This window comes from Psittacula echo, assembly GCF_963264785.1.
Source record: "Psittacula echo genome assembly, chromosome: 13".
NCBI lineage: Eukaryota > Metazoa > Chordata > Aves > Psittaciformes > Psittacidae > Psittacula > Psittacula echo.
In genome coordinates this window covers 7,943,576-7,964,946 of record NC_137749.1, presented here as the reverse complement: position 1 = coordinate 7,964,946, position 21,371 = coordinate 7,943,576, and the positions used below count along the sequence as shown (strand labels likewise).

General features: G+C 39.8%; 2 protein-coding genes across 3 annotated transcripts; one reads left to right on the top strand and one right to left on the bottom strand.

Moving 5' to 3' along the window:
* Window positions 1-752: 752 nt before the first annotated feature.
* On the bottom strand, window positions 753-8,402 carry TRMT2A (tRNA methyltransferase 2 homolog A). Of its 2 annotated transcripts, XM_080628481.1 has the most exons (11): window positions 7,782-8,402; window positions 6,989-7,097; window positions 6,310-6,491; window positions 5,310-5,424; window positions 4,941-5,056; window positions 4,276-4,387; window positions 3,169-3,291; window positions 2,488-2,563; window positions 1,866-1,982; window positions 1,541-1,637; window positions 753-1,220 (listed from the first exon to the last, which is right to left on the bottom strand). In XM_080628481.1, the coding sequence occupies exons 1-11, from the start codon at window positions 8,390-8,392 to the stop codon at window positions 932-934; spliced, it is 1,947 nt and encodes a 648-aa protein (XP_080484607.1). In that variant the 5' UTR covers window positions 8,393-8,402; the 3' UTR covers window positions 753-931. The 2 variants fall into 2 exon arrangements, with proteins under 2 accessions (XP_080484607.1, XP_080484608.1); XM_080628482.1 differs by lacking the exon at window positions 1,541-1,637 and having other exon boundaries at window positions 980-1,220.
* Window positions 8,403-9,005: 603 nt separating this feature from the next.
* RANBP1 (RAN binding protein 1) lies at window positions 9,006-20,937 on the top strand. The gene is made up of 6 exons (XM_080628483.1): window positions 9,006-9,144; window positions 11,147-11,283; window positions 13,088-13,245; window positions 15,167-15,295; window positions 17,216-17,281; window positions 18,226-20,937. Exons 1-6 carry the CDS (start codon window positions 9,130-9,132, stop codon window positions 18,348-18,350), a joined length of 630 nt encoding a protein of 209 aa, XP_080484609.1. The 5' UTR covers window positions 9,006-9,129; the 3' UTR covers window positions 18,351-20,937.
* Window positions 20,938-21,371: the final 434 nt, after the last annotated feature.

The following is a 21,371-nucleotide window of genomic DNA, read 5'->3' as shown; positions in this document are numbered from 1 at the left end:
ATGGACATGAAATCCGTTACAGGCGCACTGGTTCTGGAAGTACTGATTTGTTCATTTTTTCAGTAAGGAATTTAATGTTTACATGGTCAGACATCACTTGAAATGAAATTAAAACTTAATTGGAATTTGTATTTTTACTTAAATGATACCTGGCTGTAAGTTGTCACTGGTGAGGGCATGCCTGGAGTGAGGTCATCTCAGCTTCACTTGTATGTCTTGGGAAATGATCTAGGAAAGCCTTTATTGTAGTGTCAGTGACACAACAGTCTTGGAATAAAACTGATTTCAGCTGTGGACATTGTAGCATTTTTACTACAATATGAGTTTGTTGCTTCCTCCTGATGATTCAGCAAGTGCAGGATTTATGGAAGTCTCAGATTGCTCCATTGTTACTGGCTTGCTCAACAGGCCTGGTGCTGTTGTGACAGATTGAGGGATGAAAGGAGTTAGTACTGGCAGTTACTGGTCCCTGTGACTACATCACTTGCTTTGGGAGTTCAGTACTGTGTTCCCTTGGTTGGCAGGTCCTCCCTACTGCTCAGTCCTTTAGTTGATATACAGCTGCTATTCACTAACACAGTGTGGTGTATTATACTTGCACTGGAAGGGGTGGTGCATTAAAAATCAGCCCAGGTTTCAAATAGTTGTATTTGAATGTAGTCATGACATACTGGATTTGAAGCTGTTTCAAGTGGTTCAAGAGCAAGACCACCAGATGTTACTTCACTCGATTTTCTCCCTGAGGGCAGGAGGAGAAAAGCAGGATTTGGCCTAACAGTACATGATGAAATTTAACTGGGATCGGTATGATGAAATAACTTGGAAGCCTTGCAATTACTCTGTTGTGCAGATTTATTATCTGGATGTTACAGAAACAATGGTATTGAAGTTGTTAACAAGCAAAAGTAGTTTGTCAAGTTTCTCTCAGGAGTTAAGCTGATTCCCTCTCCTCAAGCGCAGGATCTAAACATACAGAAGTTGCTTGGCTTGTATCAGTGTTTGATGGGTTGGTGCCATCTGAGGGCTCAGAGTCACGTCCTGACAATGTGGCTTGAGCAGCAGCAGGCACTGCTTCAGCAGAGCTCCCATTTGCATAGTCAGCCCTTTCGAAGAGTATCAGTAGCTCACAGTGCTTGGTCTGAGGGAAGAGATCCACAGCCAGCGCTTTAATGGGCCGGAAGGAGGCTCCTCGCACCCTGTTGGAAGGGGCCCGGCAAAGGCTTGATGGGAACAAAGGGAAGGAAGAACTGTATTAACATTTTAGTAAACTGTTTGTAACTGCTACTCCTCCAAGAAAAGTTTTTCTTCCCCAAGCTGCAATTCCATGATGGGGTTATTCACCACCCCTAATATCTCCATTATTACTTGCTGATTGGGAGTCCCGGCTTGCTGTGCGGCAGCTCTAACTGTTTCTGGTGAAAGGTGGTACACTTCAGTGAATGTGGCTTTAAAGTAGATGTCCAACACCGTCCTCCTCCCCAGGAAGCATGTATTTTTCTTACCATATTTACTTAGTCAATTTAACACAAGAAATACTCACTCTACAAAGTTATTCATTGCAGCTCTGGGATTGCAGGATACGTAGATAAGCTTCTTCAGGTGTTCAGCTCTTCTAATGGCAAGAATTACCTTGGAATCTAGATGATCAAAACCAAGAGAACCATTTACCTACAAGTAGTTCTGGGTGCACCAGACTCAGAAAAATTCCAGGCAAGACTCTAGCCTGAACAAAACCACTGCAATACCCAAATGTTTCCAGCTATCCCTGAAGCCTCTTGCTTGATTTATTCCACTGGTGTTTTCTGAAGTTCACCACCAATCACCATTGAGAACAGACTTAAAAACGTAAGAGAAGATAAACTTACGCAGCCCTGCTCGTGGCGGATCCACAATGGTAATGGGGTTCTGAGGAGCTAATATGTTAATCAGGGAAGGAACAATATCTTCAGCCTTCCCACAATGAAATTCAATATTAGTCAGTTCTATTAAAAAAAAAAAAAAAAGAAGTTATCAGGGTACTTGTCAAAGCATCTTCAGTATCCTCAACCTGGATATGAATTTGGGATGCTTTATAGACAAAAGTGTTTAGTCAACCCTGCCATCAGTGTAATTTAAACAAGCGCTGGTACTTCAGATCACTTAAAGAACAGTAACTTGAGTATCCATTATCTGGACTAAAGCAAAACCCCATGAAAAATAACTACTGTTAATGTTTTTTTTAGGAGGGCACCTGTGGCTTCAGCTCATTTCTGCACCAAAATCTTTCTTTTTGCAGAAAAAGAAGAGCTAACTGTTAGTCAACAGGAAAATTGATCCAGCAGACTAACACAGTATTTGTTTTCAAGAGAGATCAAAGGTTTAAAATGGACAAGATTACTATCAACAGCATGTAATTCCAAGCTGCTTAGATAAGGTGAAGAGAAGCTAGCAATACAACTACTATACTCCTTAACAAACAAAGATCTTAAGTGGTTTAGCTTAACTAACCATTGATCTGGGCGTTCACTTTGGCATCCTGTACAGCTTCTTGGCAGAGTTCAATTCCAATCACTTTCTTTACTTGCTATAGAATCAAGGGAAAAAGATCTGTCTGTGGTATGTAAATTGAACCATTATTCAGAGTATCACCAGTTAATTAACTACTGTACATAAACAGTGACTAGGGCCTAGCCAGAGAATTACTGCCCTGCAGCCAGAAAAAAGATTGAGAAATACCTGTGCAAATAAATGGGGACTTTTAAAACTGAAATTATGTCACCCCAACCTGCAGGTAAGGCTCCAGTTATGCTGGCTTTTTGGGGGGGCAGACTCCATTATATGGTCTAGCAAGCTCTACTCTAAAAATGATGTAAGTAAACATGGTTATTCATATCCAAAGCTTTCTGAGATAGTCCAAACCAGTTAAGAAGATAGATTCTAGTAAACTTCGGCTATCCTACAGAACTATTATTCCCTCTGACTCTGTTGGTTTCAAAATCATTTAGGCAGCTGAACACAAGGCTGAACATTACATCATGATTTGGTAAAACAGCTGCAGGCAGTTGAATTAGAAACTAGTTGCAGAAAATTAAGATATAATGTGTTGCATTTCAAATGCATCAAGTTAAGCACGATTAACAGATGTAGATCTCTAAAAGTAGCTTATAGCCAGGAAGAGAAATTGCTCACCTTTGCCAGAGAAATCCCAATGGTTCCTGTACCACAGCAAATGTCAAGCACCGTGCTCTCTTGGCTCAGCTGTGCCCATTCTCTAATGGCAGTGTACAACACTTCTGCAGCTTGTGTGTTTACCTGTGAAATTATGCTTCAATAGATCTTCATAAGGAGTAAATGTGCACATGTATTTTTCTTGTTTCTAAGAAACGAGTCAACTTGACACCTAAGTTGCAATCCCATGTAACTGATCTAGACTGCCACATGCTAAGATATCACCATTCCATTGTTACGGTCTTGCTCAGTTCTCTCTGAGAAGTAATGTTTTGTTATCTCTGTTCTAGTAAAAACATGACTTGTCCTGTAGTACCTAAAAAGCAAGTCTGGAAACTAGAGGAGGCTGAAAGCAAATTAATTAAGCAAAAAGCTAAGCAATAAAGTGAAGTCTGGACTTGAAAAATACTTCCTCTCCTTGAATAGGAAGTAGGAAAGATTCAAAACCATTAGAATCTAACTATGACAATTTTAACCGTCTTGTAATACTGCTTTGAAGTAAATTCTATAGTTACACATCATGGTTAAGGAAGTAGCGTATTATAAGCTTTCTAAACCAGTGCCTCTAGAGCAAGTATTTTGTGTTGAAGAGCAAGCAAAGCACACTATGTAATCTATGGCAGATACTAGAAAATAGAGTTTAGCTTCAAAGCATTTATATGCTTCCTATTTCAATACGTTCCATTTCAATGATACAGGCCACCTGCTGAGGCTTTGAAGTGTTAGAAGGGTAGAAATAAGTTTTGGAACACCAATCAAAAATTAGTACTACAAAGACTCCTGAACTCCCTATTGTATGTCCTGTGTACATACAGACTGTCATTCAACAAGGAGGCAAATGGTACTGAACTACTAAAAAGCAACAAAAAGTTGTCTTCAACATGCTCCCATCATGTTTACACTCATTCACTGTTTTTACAGCCAAACACAATACTCAAAGGTATTTAATCATACCAAATATCTAAAATATTAGATCTCTAGCTATATAACATCCTGTTACCTAGCATTAGCCAAGCTTAAGGGCATTAATGCAAACCCAGTCAAATCAGCAAGTTGTATCATCCTTACTTGAAAAAATGCATGAGGAGAAATTCTAAATTTTAGGCCAAGAAGTTCTTCATATATGTACTTTTCACCAGCCACGTGCTCCAAAGGCAAGTCTTCGAGACTGGGAGACTTCCTGGCGGGAAGAAGGCCCAGTGAGGCAAAAGAGAAAGAAAGAGAAAAAAAGAGAAGACAAACACGTTTGTCAGAATTTTTACCAAAGCTCTAGTCATCTTAAAAATTACAGTACTACAAGCTAAGCAGTAATTTATAGTGGGCCAGCATTTATTATATCCTTTTAGAGATGATCTTTTTGGCCTTTTTTTTCTGACAGTGTACAGTTGTTCCACTGATGCCAACAGTCTCTAGATGAAGTGTGAGCCTTGTGCTCTGTGGAAGAGGATGGTGCTGATAATAATAAATATCCATCTACTGCAGTAAATACTTCCACAGCTTGGCAGCCGGCAACTAGTAGGTTCACCCACTGAAACTTTTGCCTGCCTTTATCCACCTGAACACTACAGAGGAATGGGAAATTTCAGGGGTCTCTTGTGGAAAAGATAAACAACTGTTCACCAAATTAGTAACACTGCTGCTATGTGAAACAGACAAAACAGTGATGTGGAAGTGCCACCTACTTTTCTGTCGCAAACAGCAAAACCCCCTCAAAGCAAAGTCAACTCTCTCACCTTTGTCCTTCTTCCACAAAGTAGAGAGAAGTAACACCACTGATCTTTCCCATCCCTTCCATGAAGTACTTTGCCAGAGAGATTTTCAGGTCAGCCAGCTCTTCTTTACTTAATTTCTAAAGGTTTCATTTGAAAGAAGGAAGAATAATCATCTTAGTGACTTAAAGATATGATTTAGTGTATTTTAGTGCATTTTATATTAATTACTTGTTCATTTCCATGTATCAGATGCATCTAAACAGAAGAGTAGTAATAGAAGGTAAACTCATCAAGTAGTATTTCTCTTTCACATGCACTATTCATAAAATCAAATTTATGTTATTTTTGAAGCTATGTGTCTGGCTGCACATGATATATCAAGTTAAATACCTGAGGATTAAAATAAACAATTGCCATGATGTGTCCATTCCTGCTGGTGCGGACTGTGAGCTGTTTCCAGTGACCTTCATAGGTTTCCGGGCTGTAAACTGAGTAAGGAGTTGACCTGCAATTTTCAGAAGCTTAGTTACTTAACAGAGAACTATTTTTTTGCATAACATTCAACAGCCAATTGAAACAAAAGCAGCTCACTATGCAAAGTGATGAAAAATGTTAAGTACAAACAGAGGCTACATTGATTTGTCAAGAAAAGAATGACTTCCTCATCTTACTGAAGAAAAAAGAGAGACTGATAAATAGATAGTATCTCCTAATGCAAAATAATCTGTCCCTGCTTCTCACTATCTTGCCCATTTTAACCCATCCAAAATTACAGATAGGATACAGGCAGCTTCTCACCGCACTCAGAGAATGACCCAGTTTTTTATAATGCCTTCATTGGCTTGTGTGCTTCATACCAAGTTCAGACTTTCCATCTTCATAGTTCTTCTGAGCTTTCCATTTTTGAGGATTTAGTTGCGTTTTAAAGAAACGGCTCCTTTTCCCAAAAAATACTGTTGCTTAAATTTACAACTTCAATTTTATTCCTTGTTGATTTTTCTCTTCATCCAAGGAAGCAACTGATGTTTGTTATCCGAATTACTCTTTCAAAAAGCCTTTTTCTGAGTATTTCTTTACAATTAGTGGAAGAAGCTCTCAAATAACAGACACATTTTATTGTAGACTTATACATCTCATTACTTCAGATAAAGCTGTGTTTGGCTGGTACCTGTACCTCCATCTCTGAACAGCTGAGCAAGAGCAAGGGAAAACCACCCAGTGATGTAAGCACAAGATGTAAGCATCAAAGATCTGCTGAACATTAAGACTGGTATATCTTAGGTCATAAGGCTCAGAGCAAACACTAAGCTTGTCATAATATTTAGTTTTAAAGATATTTTTGAGTAAGATATCAAAACCTTTACAGACAAATCATTGTACTTGTGCTCACCTTATGTAGTCTTGGAAAACTTTTACTACTTTTTTGGCAATAGCAGGAATGTGAATAGTATCAAATGGCTCCACTACAGCACATGTACCACCCTTATATTTGCCAAGTCGACAACCCACAGTTTTGTCTTCTTGATTTACACCAATCCCAATCAAGAACTCACATTTGTTGCGATATTCAGTCTAGATTTAAAATAAAGTTATGTAAGATATTTACAGAGCACTTAACTGTACATGCCAAGTTTTCCCTGAAGCAACCCTCATATGGTTAAATGTATTTGAAGTGAACATAGGACATTCAGTTCATATGGAAGATATTAATGGATTTTAATATATGAGAACAGCAATAATGAAAAATTCTTAGTAAATCTTGCTATTTAAAGAGAAAAATGTTGCCTCTGTCGAAGAATTTATCAGCCCAGAATGCAAGCTTCTAGGGACAGCATATTAATTTTAAAGTTAGAATATCCAGTTAAGTTTTAACTATTCTGCTTCCTCTATAAATATTTCCATAGTATTTATATGAAAGGCAATGCCTGAAATTCATCAATCATTACAAGATAAAGTCAAATATTCAGTTTTCCCACTCTATTTTAAGGCTAAATAGATTTAAATTTTAAATTTTAATTTAACCCTACACTCATTAATCCCATTTCATACTTTACCGAGGATTACATTACCTGTAATGGTGATGCTTTCACTCCCTCTACTGGGCAACACAGTTTATTATACTTCTGCTTCTGCAGGAACAACCAAGGTAATAAAGCTCTGTTGTTATTTCCTATTTCCCTGCCCAAATCAGAAATAAAAATTGTAAAGTACACATTTAGGAAAACTGAGGTTCATAGCTGCAAAAGACTTTTTCTTCTTTTTTTTTTGTTCAGGGCATAAAAAGTATCAGATTATCAGATAAATATTATTTTAACACACAAATCCCTCCAACTTTACAAGAGCTGCACCTGAAAAAAAAACCAGTTAAACGTAGTTGTAAAAGTATGTGCTAGAATTATTACTGTACCCATGCATGAAAAAATGCCAGCTTTATCTATGTGAGGCAAAGGATAGAAGGGATATTTTGATCTACAAAGATCAGGCATAAATATTTGAAGGGATTTTTAAAGAGAAAATCCTAATAGTAATTTACCATCTCTGCTGACTGATCCCCTCTCACACCACTTGACGGTATCAAATTTCTTCAAGGGCACAAACATCCATCCTTCTGCTTAGATCAATTAAGATCTTTTAACAGGTCTTAAAAGAATGCCCTTTCATTTAGCAATGTTCTGAGGCTGACCGAGAACAACAAGCTTTTTCAACTGGAATGGTTTTTAGATTAATTTACTTTGTATGGGGATTTGGGTTTTGACCTACCTCTAACTTACTTTAGAGATAGCAATTTGTGCAAATTTAGCTATATCCCATCATAAGATCACATCTTGTAAACGTGACAGTAGCTTTACAAAGAGGAATTACTTTGTCAGCTTCTGCAGCACTTGTTCGCATTCCTGCTTCTTTCTGGCCAGCTGCTCTTCGTAGGGCACATTCCACAATGGGGTTACAACATCTGCTATTTGCTTGCTCAGGGGCTCCTCCGCACTGGCTTTGGAGGGAGTCGGACGCTTCACCTCTCCCTGCTCCATCTCCTCTTCCTGCTTCCTTTTCTTGGCGATCGGGTCAGCTTTGGGTTTGGCAAGCCTGACGCTGAGGTGCCGGCTCTTCCACAACACCCCATGCAGGACTTTCATTGCCCGGTCCCTCTCCTCCTCACTCTTGAACGTTACGAACGCAAACGTCTGTTTTCCAAAAAGTTTTATCTTGTGCGGATTGAGTCCGTATTTGGCAAGGAACTTTTTCACATCGTTAAACCCGATGTATTTGGGAAGGTTTTGTATTTCTAATTTATAGATCTCTGAGGTGAACAAGTCTCCCTTAATGTATCTGTACATGTCGTGACAGGCCGCGGGGCTCTCCGCGGGGTCATCCCCGCCTCCATCTTCCTTGCCCTCCACTTCAGCCCCATCTGTAGCCTCCAGCACAGGAGCCGCGACTCGGTCGGGGTCGCACCGATCGCTGTCCTCCGACATGCTCCCGCCAGCCCCACGGTGCGGCCGCACAGTACCCACGCCGGCCTCCCCTCAACGCGGGCACCAGGTCTACCTTGGCCGCACAGCACCCGCGCCGCCTCCCATCAGCGCGAACACCAGGGTAACCCCCACCGGCACAGACCTCACGCTTCCTCGTGCCGGACTCCTGGGGGCGGGGCTGTGGCGTCACCCACAGACCGTAGCAAATGAAACGGGAGAGAAATGGTTTTATTCCCGTTTCTAACGCCCGCCCCTCACCGCGGCCGCCGCTCGCGCGCGGGTCAGCAGCGTCGGTTGAAAAAAGTACAGCTGTTTATAAAGCGACTACAGTACTGCCCCCGCCGTCACGCACGCGGCCGCCATCTTGGGTTGGGGCGCGGGGCGGTCGCCGCCATGCCGCGAGGGCTGATGGGAAGCGCCTCGGGAGCGGGACAACGAAAAAAACCCTTTGCCGGGAGCAGGAGGGGCCTGGGCCGGTGATCGGCGCTGCCGAACGGGGCTGAGGGCAAGGCCGGGGTAGGCGCGACCGGTGTTTTCCCCGCTCCTAGGCCCTCACCAGCCGCGGGGGGCGGGCCGGGAGCGCGGCGCTGAGGGAAAGTGGGTGTTTCCCATCGGGCCTTGCGGCAGCGGCGGCGCGGGCTGCGGGAATGAGGTAAAGGCGGGAGGGGCGAGGGCGCGCGGCAGGAAGCTCGGCGGCCAGGCGGCAACGGCGAGCGGAGTGCAGCGAGCCCGGCCCCATGGCGGACACCAAGGTGAGGGCAGCGGGCATGGGGGTCGGGTGCCTTGGTGGGAAGGTCTGGCGTTGAGGGGGGATGCAGGCGGGGAAGAAGGGGAGGCAGCGCGGGCCACGGTGGTGAGGGAGAGTAACGGAAACAGGTGGCGCCCGGCTGGAGGCAGAGGGTCGGGGAGAGGGCCTGAGGGCCGGCCGAGCTTGGGGCGGCCCACAGGAGCCGAAGGATTTAGGCGGGCCGGGGACCGGAGGTCAAGCGAGGCCCGGGGCCGGGAAGGACGGGTTCTGGGCCTTGCCGGAAGAAGGTAGCGGCAGAGCCGCCGCGTCCCGCAAGGCTCGGCTCGGTGCGGGCGCCCGGCCGTTTCAGGCGGCTCGGGCACGTGCGTCTCCTGGGGCCTGGCCCTCCTTGGCAGGGGAGGGTGCGCTCCTGGCCCGCCCGGTGAGCGCCCTGAAACGACCGCGTCTCCTCCCGACCGCGAGGGAGCTGCAGCCCCTTCCATCCGCGACCTGGCCGCTTCCTAGCGAACCATCTCCCCTTCCTCTCCTTTCTTCTCCTCCTCCTCCTTTCCTGCCCCTCCCCCCCAGCCACTGGACTGAGCCCGTCGTGCCGCGGCCCGGCGAGAGGAGCAGCCCCACGTGCATACATAGCGGCAGGACGGGATCTTATCGTGATAACGGGATCCGCTTTCTCTTACATGTGGCTGTTCTGAATTACGGGTTTCTCACTACTTCTGTAATTAATTGAATTAATTACAGGTGATGAATTACGATACGGCATGTGCTACTTGCTGCTGGAGGAGACTATCTAAAAGTTTGGCCAGTGTTTTTTTTCTTTTTTTCTTAAAAACTGATGTGACTTAATGCCTTTTTGGCTTTTTTTTCTTACGTGCTGGAACACTGGGGACAGAAAACTAGTGGTAGCTGCTGTGATGTTGACATAACCAAAACTTATTTTGCATCGTTCTCACCTAATTCTCACTTGCTCCTTAATTTTTTTCCTATGTAGTGAAAATAGAGTGCTTCATGCCAGTTGCTTTATCTATGTGTGATGTGTACCTCCTCTATAAAAGATATTCTAAGTAGAGCATGTAAGAGTGGACTCTTTCGTCTGAAAAGTGAAAATAAGGTTTAAGTGTCTTTGATGTATAAATTGTTTTTTCCTTTTTCTGTTATTCAGATAACAGCAGAAAAACCCAAATCAGTTCCCTTGACCTGAGATAGCTGTTTGTGGCCTCATTAAACTTGCAGATGAATTTCCCTTCTAGGCTGCTGTACCGAATCCTTAGCAGTGCATATGTATGAAGTAGTGGAGATATTTATCCTTTAGTCACTAGTCACATGCTAAAGACAATTCTTAAACTTAATGAATGCTGTTGCATATTCTTAAATAACTAAATAGGAGGTCATATTCTCACCATTTACCCATAACCTAAAGCTCCACAAAGAATCTTAAAGCAAAAAAACTTTTAATTCTTAAAGGAAAAAGAAAAAGTCATGTGTGTTGCAACTGTGCTTCAAAAATACCTTTAATTGTGGATTATTCCAATTCATAAGATTGGAATAATGAACTTCTGGAAGTAATGTGTCCCTTAAGCTGGGTTAGGTGGTTGTATTGGTGATATGTTTGTGGGGTTTTGTTTTGTTTTCTTTTTTTTTCCATTAAATTAGTGGCCGTTAGCCACTAAGAAATATTAGTGCTTTAGTAAAACAGATTATATAGAAGAAATGGGTGAAGGCATTATTTTTCCATTACAAAGAGCTCCAAAACTCAGCCTCTGCACAGTTCATGAGTGGTAGGACTAAAATATCTGGTACTGCGAGAACACCTTTTTATTTTTCTCTGGTGTATGTTGAGTTTAAACATTTGGTTTCCACTATAATAATTTTTCCTTTTTATTACAGCGTATTTCAGTTTTTAAAATCTAATCGCTGAATAGTCACAAACGTTTTAATTTTAAACACAGATATGAGTACTTCAGATTTGAAGTACATAACGAGATTTTGGTTTCTACCTCTCTTTCCAGGAAACACATGATGAGCATGATACTTCAACTGAAAATGCAGATGATTCTAACCATGATCCTCAGTTTGAGCCCATAGTTTCCCTTCCTGAGCAAGAAATAAAAACCCTGGAAGAAGATGAGGAAGAACTCTTTAAGATGTAAGTAGAATATTTCTAAATTAATATATGTAAATGATTGTTAGGCTTAAATTTGGATGTGTTTATAAAAAGATGGGTAATTTGTTAAGATTCTGTGTGTATGAAGTGGTAACCTAAGTTGGTAGCTATTTATTGTGATGGGAGAGATTGAGTGGGGGAGTGATTGATAATAATGCCCCAAGAGACTCTGAAGTCTGGAAAAATAGACAGGAGCTGATACCAGAAATCTGCTTTTAATATTGTTTAGCCTATAGGAAAACACTGGCTTGGATAATAATTAGAGGTTTGAAGCTGTGTAATCACAGTATAAAAAAAGTATCGGGGTGGGGGGGAAGAATGAGATGTATGTAGTGTTGCTGCCATGCATCGCCAGTTGTAAATGGTGATGTATGATATGCTGAAACAATAAAGGCAGTAGATGCAGTACAGTATGGGGTCATTTGTGGTAGTACCTTTCTGTTGTCTTAAATATAGTTTTATCCTTAGATTAGGTTTGTTCTCAAATCATGATAGCTTGCTTAAGATGTATGATCTGTCTGAAGAAACATGTAGCCTAAAGGCTTAAGCAGTGTTTTGAATGTGATACCTGATGTGTTTGCTTTAAATAGGTTTAAGAAAATATTGCTTTTACTGAATCACAGAAGGGTGTTGTTCATCTGGAAGAGAGATTTGAGTTCTCTTTGTACAAATTCTGGTAAAAACTAAAGCAATGGTCAGTTTTTGACAAGCATGGTGAGATCTGTGACCATTAGGCCTCTCTGTGCATGTGATGTGCAGTATCAGATGGAAAGAAATTTTCTTATTTAAGAAGGAAGTGGGGGAAATAATAGTTTATGTTCCAGTGCTCTGTAGATTCATTTTTATGTCTACAAAGGGGTGAAGGGGGAGAGGAATCCTTTTTATTGCCTACTGAGTGCCCAGCTGGACTTTAAAGGAAGGACTTGCTTTGGAGCCAAGTAGTTCTGCATCGGAGCATCTGTTAAGAGTTGCGTGTCCCAACATACTTTTCATGAAGGACCTGGCTTGTTACAAGTCCCTATCCCTTGCTCTTTTACATTTTCATATATATATCCTGTCGTGTGAATAGGTGCTTCCTTTTCTATAGCAGAGTCTTAAATTCTTCACTAGCAGAGCTCAGACAGCCTCTTGAGTCAGTTTTGGCTAATGTATCAGCCTGCTGTTTCTCTTTTGGCATACTACCATCTTGAGAAATTAAACAGGGATGTGCTGAAGCAGGTATGTTGCACTGCAGTGCAGCACTTCCTTTATTCCTGAGTTAAGAAAAGCAACAACTAAGTTTTAGGAGTTAAAAGGAAATGAGTGACTCCAGAGGGTGAGGCACTTTGTTAACAGTTGATCAAGTATTGGGCTTGGAATTATGCAAGAGTCTTTTCTTAGCGTCAAGGTGCTCAGTTTCTTGAATTAATAAATATTGCTGGTTGGATGGAGTGGTTGTATTCATAATATATAGAAAAACTCTAGCTATAGCAAAATGTGTTAATTAGCTACCTTAATTTAAAAGGTGGCCTACACCAAATACATTTCTCATCCCCGCAAAGTGTGTCCAGAACCTGTTGAATATTAGAATATTATGTATTTCCTGATAGTTTGTTACTAAATATGGGTTTCTTTTATCAGTTTCTCAGTTTGAATGCTGAAGCAGAACAGGGAACCTTACTAAAGTAATCATTTTTTTTTCTTGTGTGTGGCTTTTATAACAACAACCATACTGATCATGTTGAGTCTGCTGTTTGATAAATGTTTCTACGTGCAGGCTAACTTCTTGAATTCTCTCTTCTTCAAGGCGAGCAAAGCTATTTCGATTTGCATCCGAGAATGACCTTCCAGAATGGAAAGAACGAGGAACTGGTGATGTGAAACTCCTAAAACACAAGGAGAAGGGAACAATTCGCCTTCTCATGAGGAGGGATAAAACCCTGAAAATCTGTGCTAACCATTATAGTATGTTAAATTTTACTACTTGATTTTAAAAATAAGCTTGTCAAAGTGTATGTTGTAGATTAAGAACTCAGTGTCTTTTTAGTAGCAGGCAGAGAACTGTTGTGTGTCTTTAAAGAGGCACCAAATTCATACTGGACTGTAGATACAGTTGTCTCTTGCTATGCACACAAGGCTACAAGCATCAGAAACAATAAATACTTATTTTTTTGTTAATGGAAAGAACCTGTAATTTGTTTTGGTGGTTGTCTGCAAAGATGGGACTTAGAAGGTTTTTGGGGTTTCTTGTTTTGGGTTTGTTGTTTTGGGATTTTTTGTTCCCCTTCAGACTCTGATAGTGTTCTAAAGACACTTTAAAATTTAGCTGAGATAGGCAGATATTATGTGATTGATCCTAGTTGGTGTGTGCATGTTCTTTTTAATGGTTAACAGAGTGTAGAAAATAATAAGAAATGAATGTATGCTGGCAGTTTTAATAAAAGAATGGGAAATAAGTAATCATGTAACAATTTACTACTTTGGTTTGATAGAAGCAATTGCTTAACCATCAGAAAACGTACTGAGATGCTAGACTAATCTATGGCTGCCTTTTTCTGCTTTTGAAATAAACTGAAATGAACATGATATATTCAGCTAATCCTTCAAAACAAAAGTGTAGTGAGAGCTGATGGAGCTGAGAGGAGGGGTCTGTTCCTTTGATCCTCTGAATAAAAATGAACGTGAAAGGGCAAGATAAACTTGAAAGTCAATAGAAGTAGCAACAAGTAGACTAATTTGGTAATACTTTGTTACTTGCTTGCTTTGGTAATACTCAGGTTTTTACATGAAGAGTACAATAGTATTCTGTGGAGTTAAGTCACGTTTAGATAACTTGAAATAATTGTTTGAAGTAGCTTAATACAAATCTGAAGTCAGAAGCAATAATGCTTGTTTTCTGTGGGCAGGTCTTTTCAGAGAATCAGACTATTCAGAGGACACAGGTGTTCCTGTTTAGTAGTTTAAATGGCAAATATGAAAGAGGTGTAGTCACCAACCAACAAGAATAAACCTTTTGTTTAGAAAAATAAATGTTGCACATACGCAGAACAGAATTGATGAATTTATAGTGTTAGTCCCAAAAGGAGTTTTTTGTGTTTTCCAAAACATTAAACAAAATGTAATTTGATCTCTAAATTTAAAATATGCAAGAAAATGAGCAAGCTTCAGATTTCTCCCAGACTAAAGAAAGGACCCAGGGAGTGGGGAGGAAAAAAAGCCTTGTTTAAACTTTGCATGTGTGTAACGTAAAAAGTCTCAGAGCACTGTGACAAGTAAAAGTTCGAACTTCCTCAGTCAAGCGAAGTAATTATAATGTCTTGAAGGCAAAGGGCTCCTTTTACTGGGAAGGATCAGATGGGTTGAACATATGCTGTGCACGTCTTGCAGCACTGCACAATTGTGTAATACCTTTTAGTAGATGGTGGGAGAGAAATGAATCTTGTTTCATGACTAATTGTAGGAATAAGGCTTTTCTTAAGTATTTTTCTGTAGTATGTAGTATTTTCAGTGTGCAAAAGAATGAACATGGCTTGTCTGTTTGGATTCCCTTTCCTCCTAAACTGTGACTGTTCTTCAGAGCTGTGCTTAGTGACTGCATCTCTCGTAGCATCACAGTCATCTTTTTTTTGTACAACAATTGAATGAAACTCTGTTTCTTAAAACAGGGAATCTAGCATTCTTTTATACAGTGATGGTCTTGCATCCTTTTATTTGACAATGTAAGGAAAAGATATATATGGGCACCATTACCTTCTATTTACCCGAAAGTATTTCTGCGTAAAGTGTTTTAGGTAAGCATTGCAGCCAGTTATCAGTAAGACTTATGGAGGCTTGTGGAAAACATCTACTATTGTGCTTTGTACATCTTTTAATGTTTTCCTTTCAGTCACACCTTTAATGGAGCTGAGGCCTAATGCTGGGAGCGACAGGGCGTGGGTCTGGAACACACATGCTGACTTTGCAGATGAAAGCCCCAAGCCTGAACTTCTGGCAATCCGGTTTTTAAATGCAGAGAGTGAGTAGACTGACACTGAACTTAACATTGATTCTGTACTGTTAAGTTACATTACATGTCTAAACAGTACGGTAAACCACTGTTGCCGATATGCACTGCATGGTAGTGTTAGCTAATTACTGCTTCAACTGAGAGAAGTTGGTTAATCGCTCAACCATCTGTGTTGACAAACAGTGTAGTAATTAGGTCTCCAATAATAGCTGTAGAGCTTTCTGCCTCGGGCACTGGTTTTTTTACTTAAGCCATGTCATGCAAGTGTAATGCCAATTAGAATAAAACTAAAAGCAGTAATACTGTGGGGTAGAGATTAATACATGCAGCTTGCTCTCATTTATCTCAGGTGCTCAATTGTAGTTGATTATAGTATGTTTGCATTAGAAGCAAGGAAATGCTGACCTGAGATTGCTGGTCTATCTGCATTAGCAGAACATCTGATATTTTCCTGTAACTGTTTTGAGTATCTTCTTTATTTTGATTGAATTAAAATGTGCAGTGAAAAGCGCTATCATAGTAGTTGATGCTCTTTTTCAGGACTACCAGAACAGAAAGTAGGTCTGTGATTACAGATGGATCAGTTAGCTAGGGCTGAATGCTAATGTAGCTTTCCCAATTCCTTAGGATTGAATCAAAGAAGTGTTTTTTTGTTTCTTTAAAGCAAAAAAAAGCAAAATGAAAGAGGAAAAATGTTGTTTCCTGCTTTGCCACTTACCACACAAGTTTAGCGTGTTAGCCAGCTCTTCTCCCTACATGCTAGATGGCTAATAATGTTATTGTATATTTTTTAACTAGATGGATTTCCCTATATCTTGGAAGAACTTAGTATATCTTGTTTGCTTCCTTATCCTGAAGTCTCCAATATCATGTTATTTAACCAAATAGGTCTTTCTGGTCCAACTGCTTCTTCCTTAATCAGGAAATTAAAGGGGTTTGGTAACTATTTGTTTATCTTTGAAAAGTCTCTTTCTGGTAGAAGCTGTTCAGCTCATTGAGTGTTTGTATTGAGGGAGAAGTCGTCTTTGCCTGTTTGTCTTTGCAGTACTGACTGAGCAGCTGACATGTGAATAGATATAAGCCTGCCCTTCAAGTATCCTTCCTTTTAGTAATACTTGAAAAGGAATTGATACAAATGCTTCCTGGACTAGTTTCACAGTGGCTTCTGAATTCCTGTGGCAGAACAGTGACCTCATGTGGTCAGTCAGACCGAGTTGGCATATACCAGATTACCTTCTTACCTTTCTGGTGTTAAAATCTACCTTGCATGATCTGCTCTTGTGTCTTGTTGCTTATACTACTTGCATAGAAACATTATTGTAACTTGATCAACTGCTTGGAATGACTGTTAAATCAAGTGGTGGATTAAGCCAAAACATAACAAGGATTGTGCTTCCTTAGCTATTGTAGTCAGGAACAGTTTGAGTCTGGGCCTTGGGATATTGAATTTGAATGCTGTACTAGTGAAACAGGCTTTACCTTGCATTCTTGGTGCTAAGATGCATTAAGTTATGGTGAGGAACTGGAGGTCTTCTAGGGTATAATGTAGCTGACAGATAGTAGCTGATCTTCAGAGTTTAAGCACACAGTCATATTAGCAGTGCCTGACATCATTCTTATTCCTGTATGCTAGGGACAGCTGGGAGTTGCAGTAACTACAGAACAGCTCCTTCTGGCATAGTTTTAAATACCTTGCAAAATAAGGTGCTTTAATAGACTTGACAAAGAAACTAAACTGTTTCTGCACAAGATGTGATTCAAGAATTTCTCATAGCATTTTGTATGATTTTAAACTAGACTACTTCATAAGTGCCTACGAGTTTTGTTTGCACAAAACTTTTCCTCAGGTATCTTTACTCAAGATTGGAAGTATTCAGTGTTGGAAGGAGGTAAAACTAATGAAAAAATATTTTGTCTGTACTAAAACAGATGCACAGAAATTCAAGGCAAAATTTGAAGAATGCAGGAATGAAGTAAACCAGAGAGCAAAGAAAGGTAAGGTTACAAGTCTAAGTGTAGTACCATGCTACTTTTTCCAGGTGTTTGAGTGGTTACAGCACCCTGGAGTGCTGTTTCAGCAGACTCACTCTGTACTGAACTGCGGTCTTCAGTTCAGGTGCTTTTTCTGTCTGCGAGAGTAATAGTTCACAGGAGTGACGATTGCCTTCTTTCTCATAGAAGGCTGTTACAGTTGCTGTTGGGACATTGCCCTTTTGGAAAGGCTACTAAGGAAGCATTTCTGGTCTATATTACACAAATGAAGTGTGAACACTGCAACCACAGTGATATTTCCTCCTTCCTGTTCCCCTTCCCAAATTCCACAAATATATAATCATGCAAGCAGAATACTTAATTTTTATAGCTGTTAACGTGTATGGAGTTTTAACATTTCTTCACGGGTCCCTCTAATAGATTAATGCACTGCCTTGTGGAATTGCCTGTGTCAAGATAGCTCACCACATAAAATAAACACCTCCGTCTTTCTAAAGTACAGATTACGAGTGGTGTGCAGTCAGCACTCATCAGGATATTTAGATCAGATTTTTTCAGTCTTAAGAACTTCCTCTTCCCCAGTTTCAAACTGGGGAACTTGACTTTTGATTAACATATGCAAGAAGCCATGGGTTTGAGACACTGACTTGACTGGACACTATATGGAGTCTGTTACTGGTAGCAGCAAAGGTGACCAAATGTTACATGTTTCTCAGTCCCTAGGATTAGGCCCTCCAGTGGTATTTCTTGAACTGTAACATCTGAGGTACTTACCAAAGGAAAAGAACTGGAATTAATCACTCCAGTGATCAGTGGAGAATTTCTTTACTCTTGTTATTACTCTAAATACCAGCAGTGTCTCCCCACCCATCTCACCCTCCACTTTCCCCTCTAACAGAAAAATCCGTACTGCCAGTTTGTAACTTTTTTCCTAATCAATCTCTTAGCAGGCACAGACAAAAATGATAGCGCTGATAAAGTTGCTGAAAAACTAGAAGAGCTTTCTGTAAAGGAAGAGAGCAAAGAATCTGAGAAGAAAGAGACCAAGGAAAAAACTGAAGAAAAGCAATAAATAATTCTGGGCCTTGCAGTTTTTCCTTTCCTTTTTTCTTTTGTTTCCTTTTTTTTTTCCCTTTTTTTCCTTTTTTTTTTTTATTATTATTTTTACAAGGGACTTTATAAGAAACTGAATTCAACATTCAGGTTGTTTTTTTCTAAGCTTTTGTCCTTTTGAAGATGTCTTCAGAAAAATCCATTCCCCAGTCATGAAAATGTACTGTGCTAACTTTCTTTTCCATAGTGGAAACACTTATTTATAGTCATCCAAAAGAGTGAATAAAACAAACTTGAAAATGGGATCAGAGGACAGAACTGAGTTTTCTATGTACTTTAAGAGCTTATGAATACATTTGTTTCATTGGATGTTGAGATACATATCATCATACCTGTGGATTAACTAGGTTAACAGGGAAGATTAAGATTATATACATGTTTCTTATGTGGCTTCTGAAACTATAATGTAACAGAGCCTTCACACTTTATGCTGTGTGTTCCTGAGCAGGGAATGTGTCTGATTTTTGATGTGCAGCAGACTTCTGGAATCGGGTGATAGAGCATTCCTGCCACGCTTTTAATGATGTTCCATCAGACAGTGGAAATAAAGGTGGGGGGAAAATGTATTATGTGAGACTTGAAGTATTTTCCTCTTGCAAGACAAAATCTCAGTTTCCCTCATGCCCCATAAATTTGTTAAATGCTAGACTCTAGCACAAAGTTGATGCTGTGGTCCCAGATCTTTCATGATGTGCTGCTTGCTGTCTGAAGACAGTGGCAGCCTCTTATATTAAGGTGTATACAAAGGAATCTTAATTGTTTGAGTACCTTACTAAGAGATTCCTTGTGTCATCACATCATAAAAGTTGTACTTTAAAATCCATAGCTTTTTTTTCAGTGCTTTGGACCTTGCATTGTTTTTACAAACCAGAGGGGTTCTGAACTTTTAAGATGCGTGTTGGAACAGTTATGTTGCACACACTTGAAGGCTGCTCTCCTTGCCAGAATGGGCAAATTGATCAAATCTTTTCCCTGCAAATGTTTTCTGTTTATCCAGTTTTAAGTTAATGCTAGAGAGCAGGAAAAAAACTATAGTGAGCAATAAAATTGACACGGTTTAAAGTCTGATGGTGGTTAACAGTGAAATTCAATTAATCTAATACAAGGATAGCATTAGGATAGGATGGAATTCTGTAATATTGTTTCCACAATAATTATGAAAATTTGACAAAGTTTGCTGAACTAAGAGTGTATGATCTCAACATTGGATAGCAAGACCCTTCTGTCTTCATAAAGGGGCTTTCCAAGTAAGTGAGGCTCTGCAGTCTACCTGAGGAAAATGTATTTCTTAAAATCTCATCTTTCTACTTTAGCACTTCCTTTTGCTGCTACAGTGAACTAGTCTGAAATCTGGAGCTGTAATTAAGGTACTCATTCATTCAAATGAAGTAATTCTTTTGGTGTTGTGCATGTTCCCCTTCAAGTACAGCAGATGTCAAAAGTCTGATAATTAACAAAGATGGTTGAAAGGTAAAGTAAAATGCTCTTTAGTGTTTCTGGTTTGGAAATAACAAGACAAAGCTATTCTGAAGTACTTAACATTTGAATGTAAAAGCCAAATCTTTATCTGTGAGTCACTGTAAATTCTCTGATCTGATAATGTCAAACAGTGTGTCTAAATTGATAAAATGCCATTTAAAAAATTCAAAATAAATCTAAATTTTCATTTAAAGGATTTGCTTTTCATTTAAAGAACTCTTTCTGGGAGTGCATTTTTAGCCTGCAGGGGCAGCACAGTGATGAAGGCAGCAAAATGGGTGAGTTTACTTTTGCTGTCAAACATCATACAGAAAAGGGGAGGAAACACTTGAATGACTTAATTTGTCTTAATCTTAGATATTGATGACACCTGCTTAATGTTACTTCCCTCTCTTCTGCCCCTCTTTATTTACTCATGCATGCTTAAATGATTTCAAGGCATTTCCGTTCCTGTTTAGGTTAACTGATACCTGTTTACAGTTCATGGATTACAACCATCCTTAATGCAAATCTGCAGTCTCAGAGCCAAGAGATAAGTGACCACAAAGTAAAATAATTTCTCTGAATAGCATTTGGCTGAAGAATGCTTAGTCTTCTAAACCAAAGGATGGTTAATCAGTATTCTGGTCACATTAGAAGCCATAGGTGTGCTCTTCTACAAGTTAAAAAGCAGTAAGTATTTTTAAAATTGATCTCAGTAAAATAAGGTTATGTGGTTTTAAGTCATTCTAATGATAATTTTTCTTATATGTGACATAGAGATGTCCTTGAAATGTCTTTGTAGCTTTCTGTACGCTAAGTAAGAGTTCTAGCTGATGTAGCTTCATCTTGTCCTCCCTGCCTAGATCAGCGGGTATTCCTGCTTTCCCACCATCTTCACCATTAACAGGGTCATTGAGATGGCAGAACCTGACCTATCTTATTGGGCAGTAAAGAGTCTTAAAGTAATAACTTGGCCCAAAAATTGTAATAGCCCTTTGACCACAAGGTTGGCTTGTCATGCAGAAGTTCCCGAATCTGGGGGCAACAAATTCAGATAATAACTGTAGTGTGATATCAGTGTCTGAATTTGTTTGAAGGTATTGTGCCATAGTAAAAATGGATCATGCAGAAACGTATCAAATTCATTGTTCAGACACAGTAGAGAAATTAACTGAATCTTTTAATTTCTTCACTTTATAGGGGTGTGTTGAGATTTGTCTCTAGAACCCTAGAGACATATTGATTTCTAGGCTGTTTTATCACCTGCAGTTGAATAGTGGCTACTTTACCTTTTACTCCCAGCAAGGCATGATAACTTCTGGAACGTTTAATTGCTGACTAAAATAATGAGGAATATAATTTTGTTAATGCAGCTGGATAGAGAATAAAGTCACTTTAAGCACTTCTCACTTCAATAACAATGTTGCTAAGAATATGGCTGAATCTTACAGAAAGTGCTTTTAAAAGGTTTTAATCCATTTTTAATAAAACCAGAAAATACAGTAGTATTAGTAAAGCA

Bases quoted from the DNA above. Each gene is read 5' to 3' on its own strand.
- TRMT2A (XM_080628481.1), bottom strand. From the start codon at position 8,392: ATGTCGGAGGACAGCGATCGGTGCGACCCCGACCGAGTCGCGGCTCCT. The intron at 6,492-6,988 runs GTAATGTAATCC...TTTTAAATCTAG, and splicing joins TGAAAGCATCACCATTACAG to ACTGAATATCGCAACAAATG. The intron at 4,388-4,940 runs GTGAGAGAGTTG...TCTTCCCGCCAG, and splicing joins TTTGTGGAAGAAGGACAAAG to GAAGTCTCCCAGTCTCGAAG.
- RANBP1 (XM_080628483.1), top strand. The intron at 13,246-15,166 runs GTATGTTAAATT...TTTTCCTTTCAG, and splicing joins AATCTGTGCTAACCATTATA to TCACACCTTTAATGGAGCTG. The intron at 17,282-18,225 runs GTAAGGTTACAA...TCAATCTCTTAG, and splicing joins AAACCAGAGAGCAAAGAAAG to CAGGCACAGACAAAAATGAT.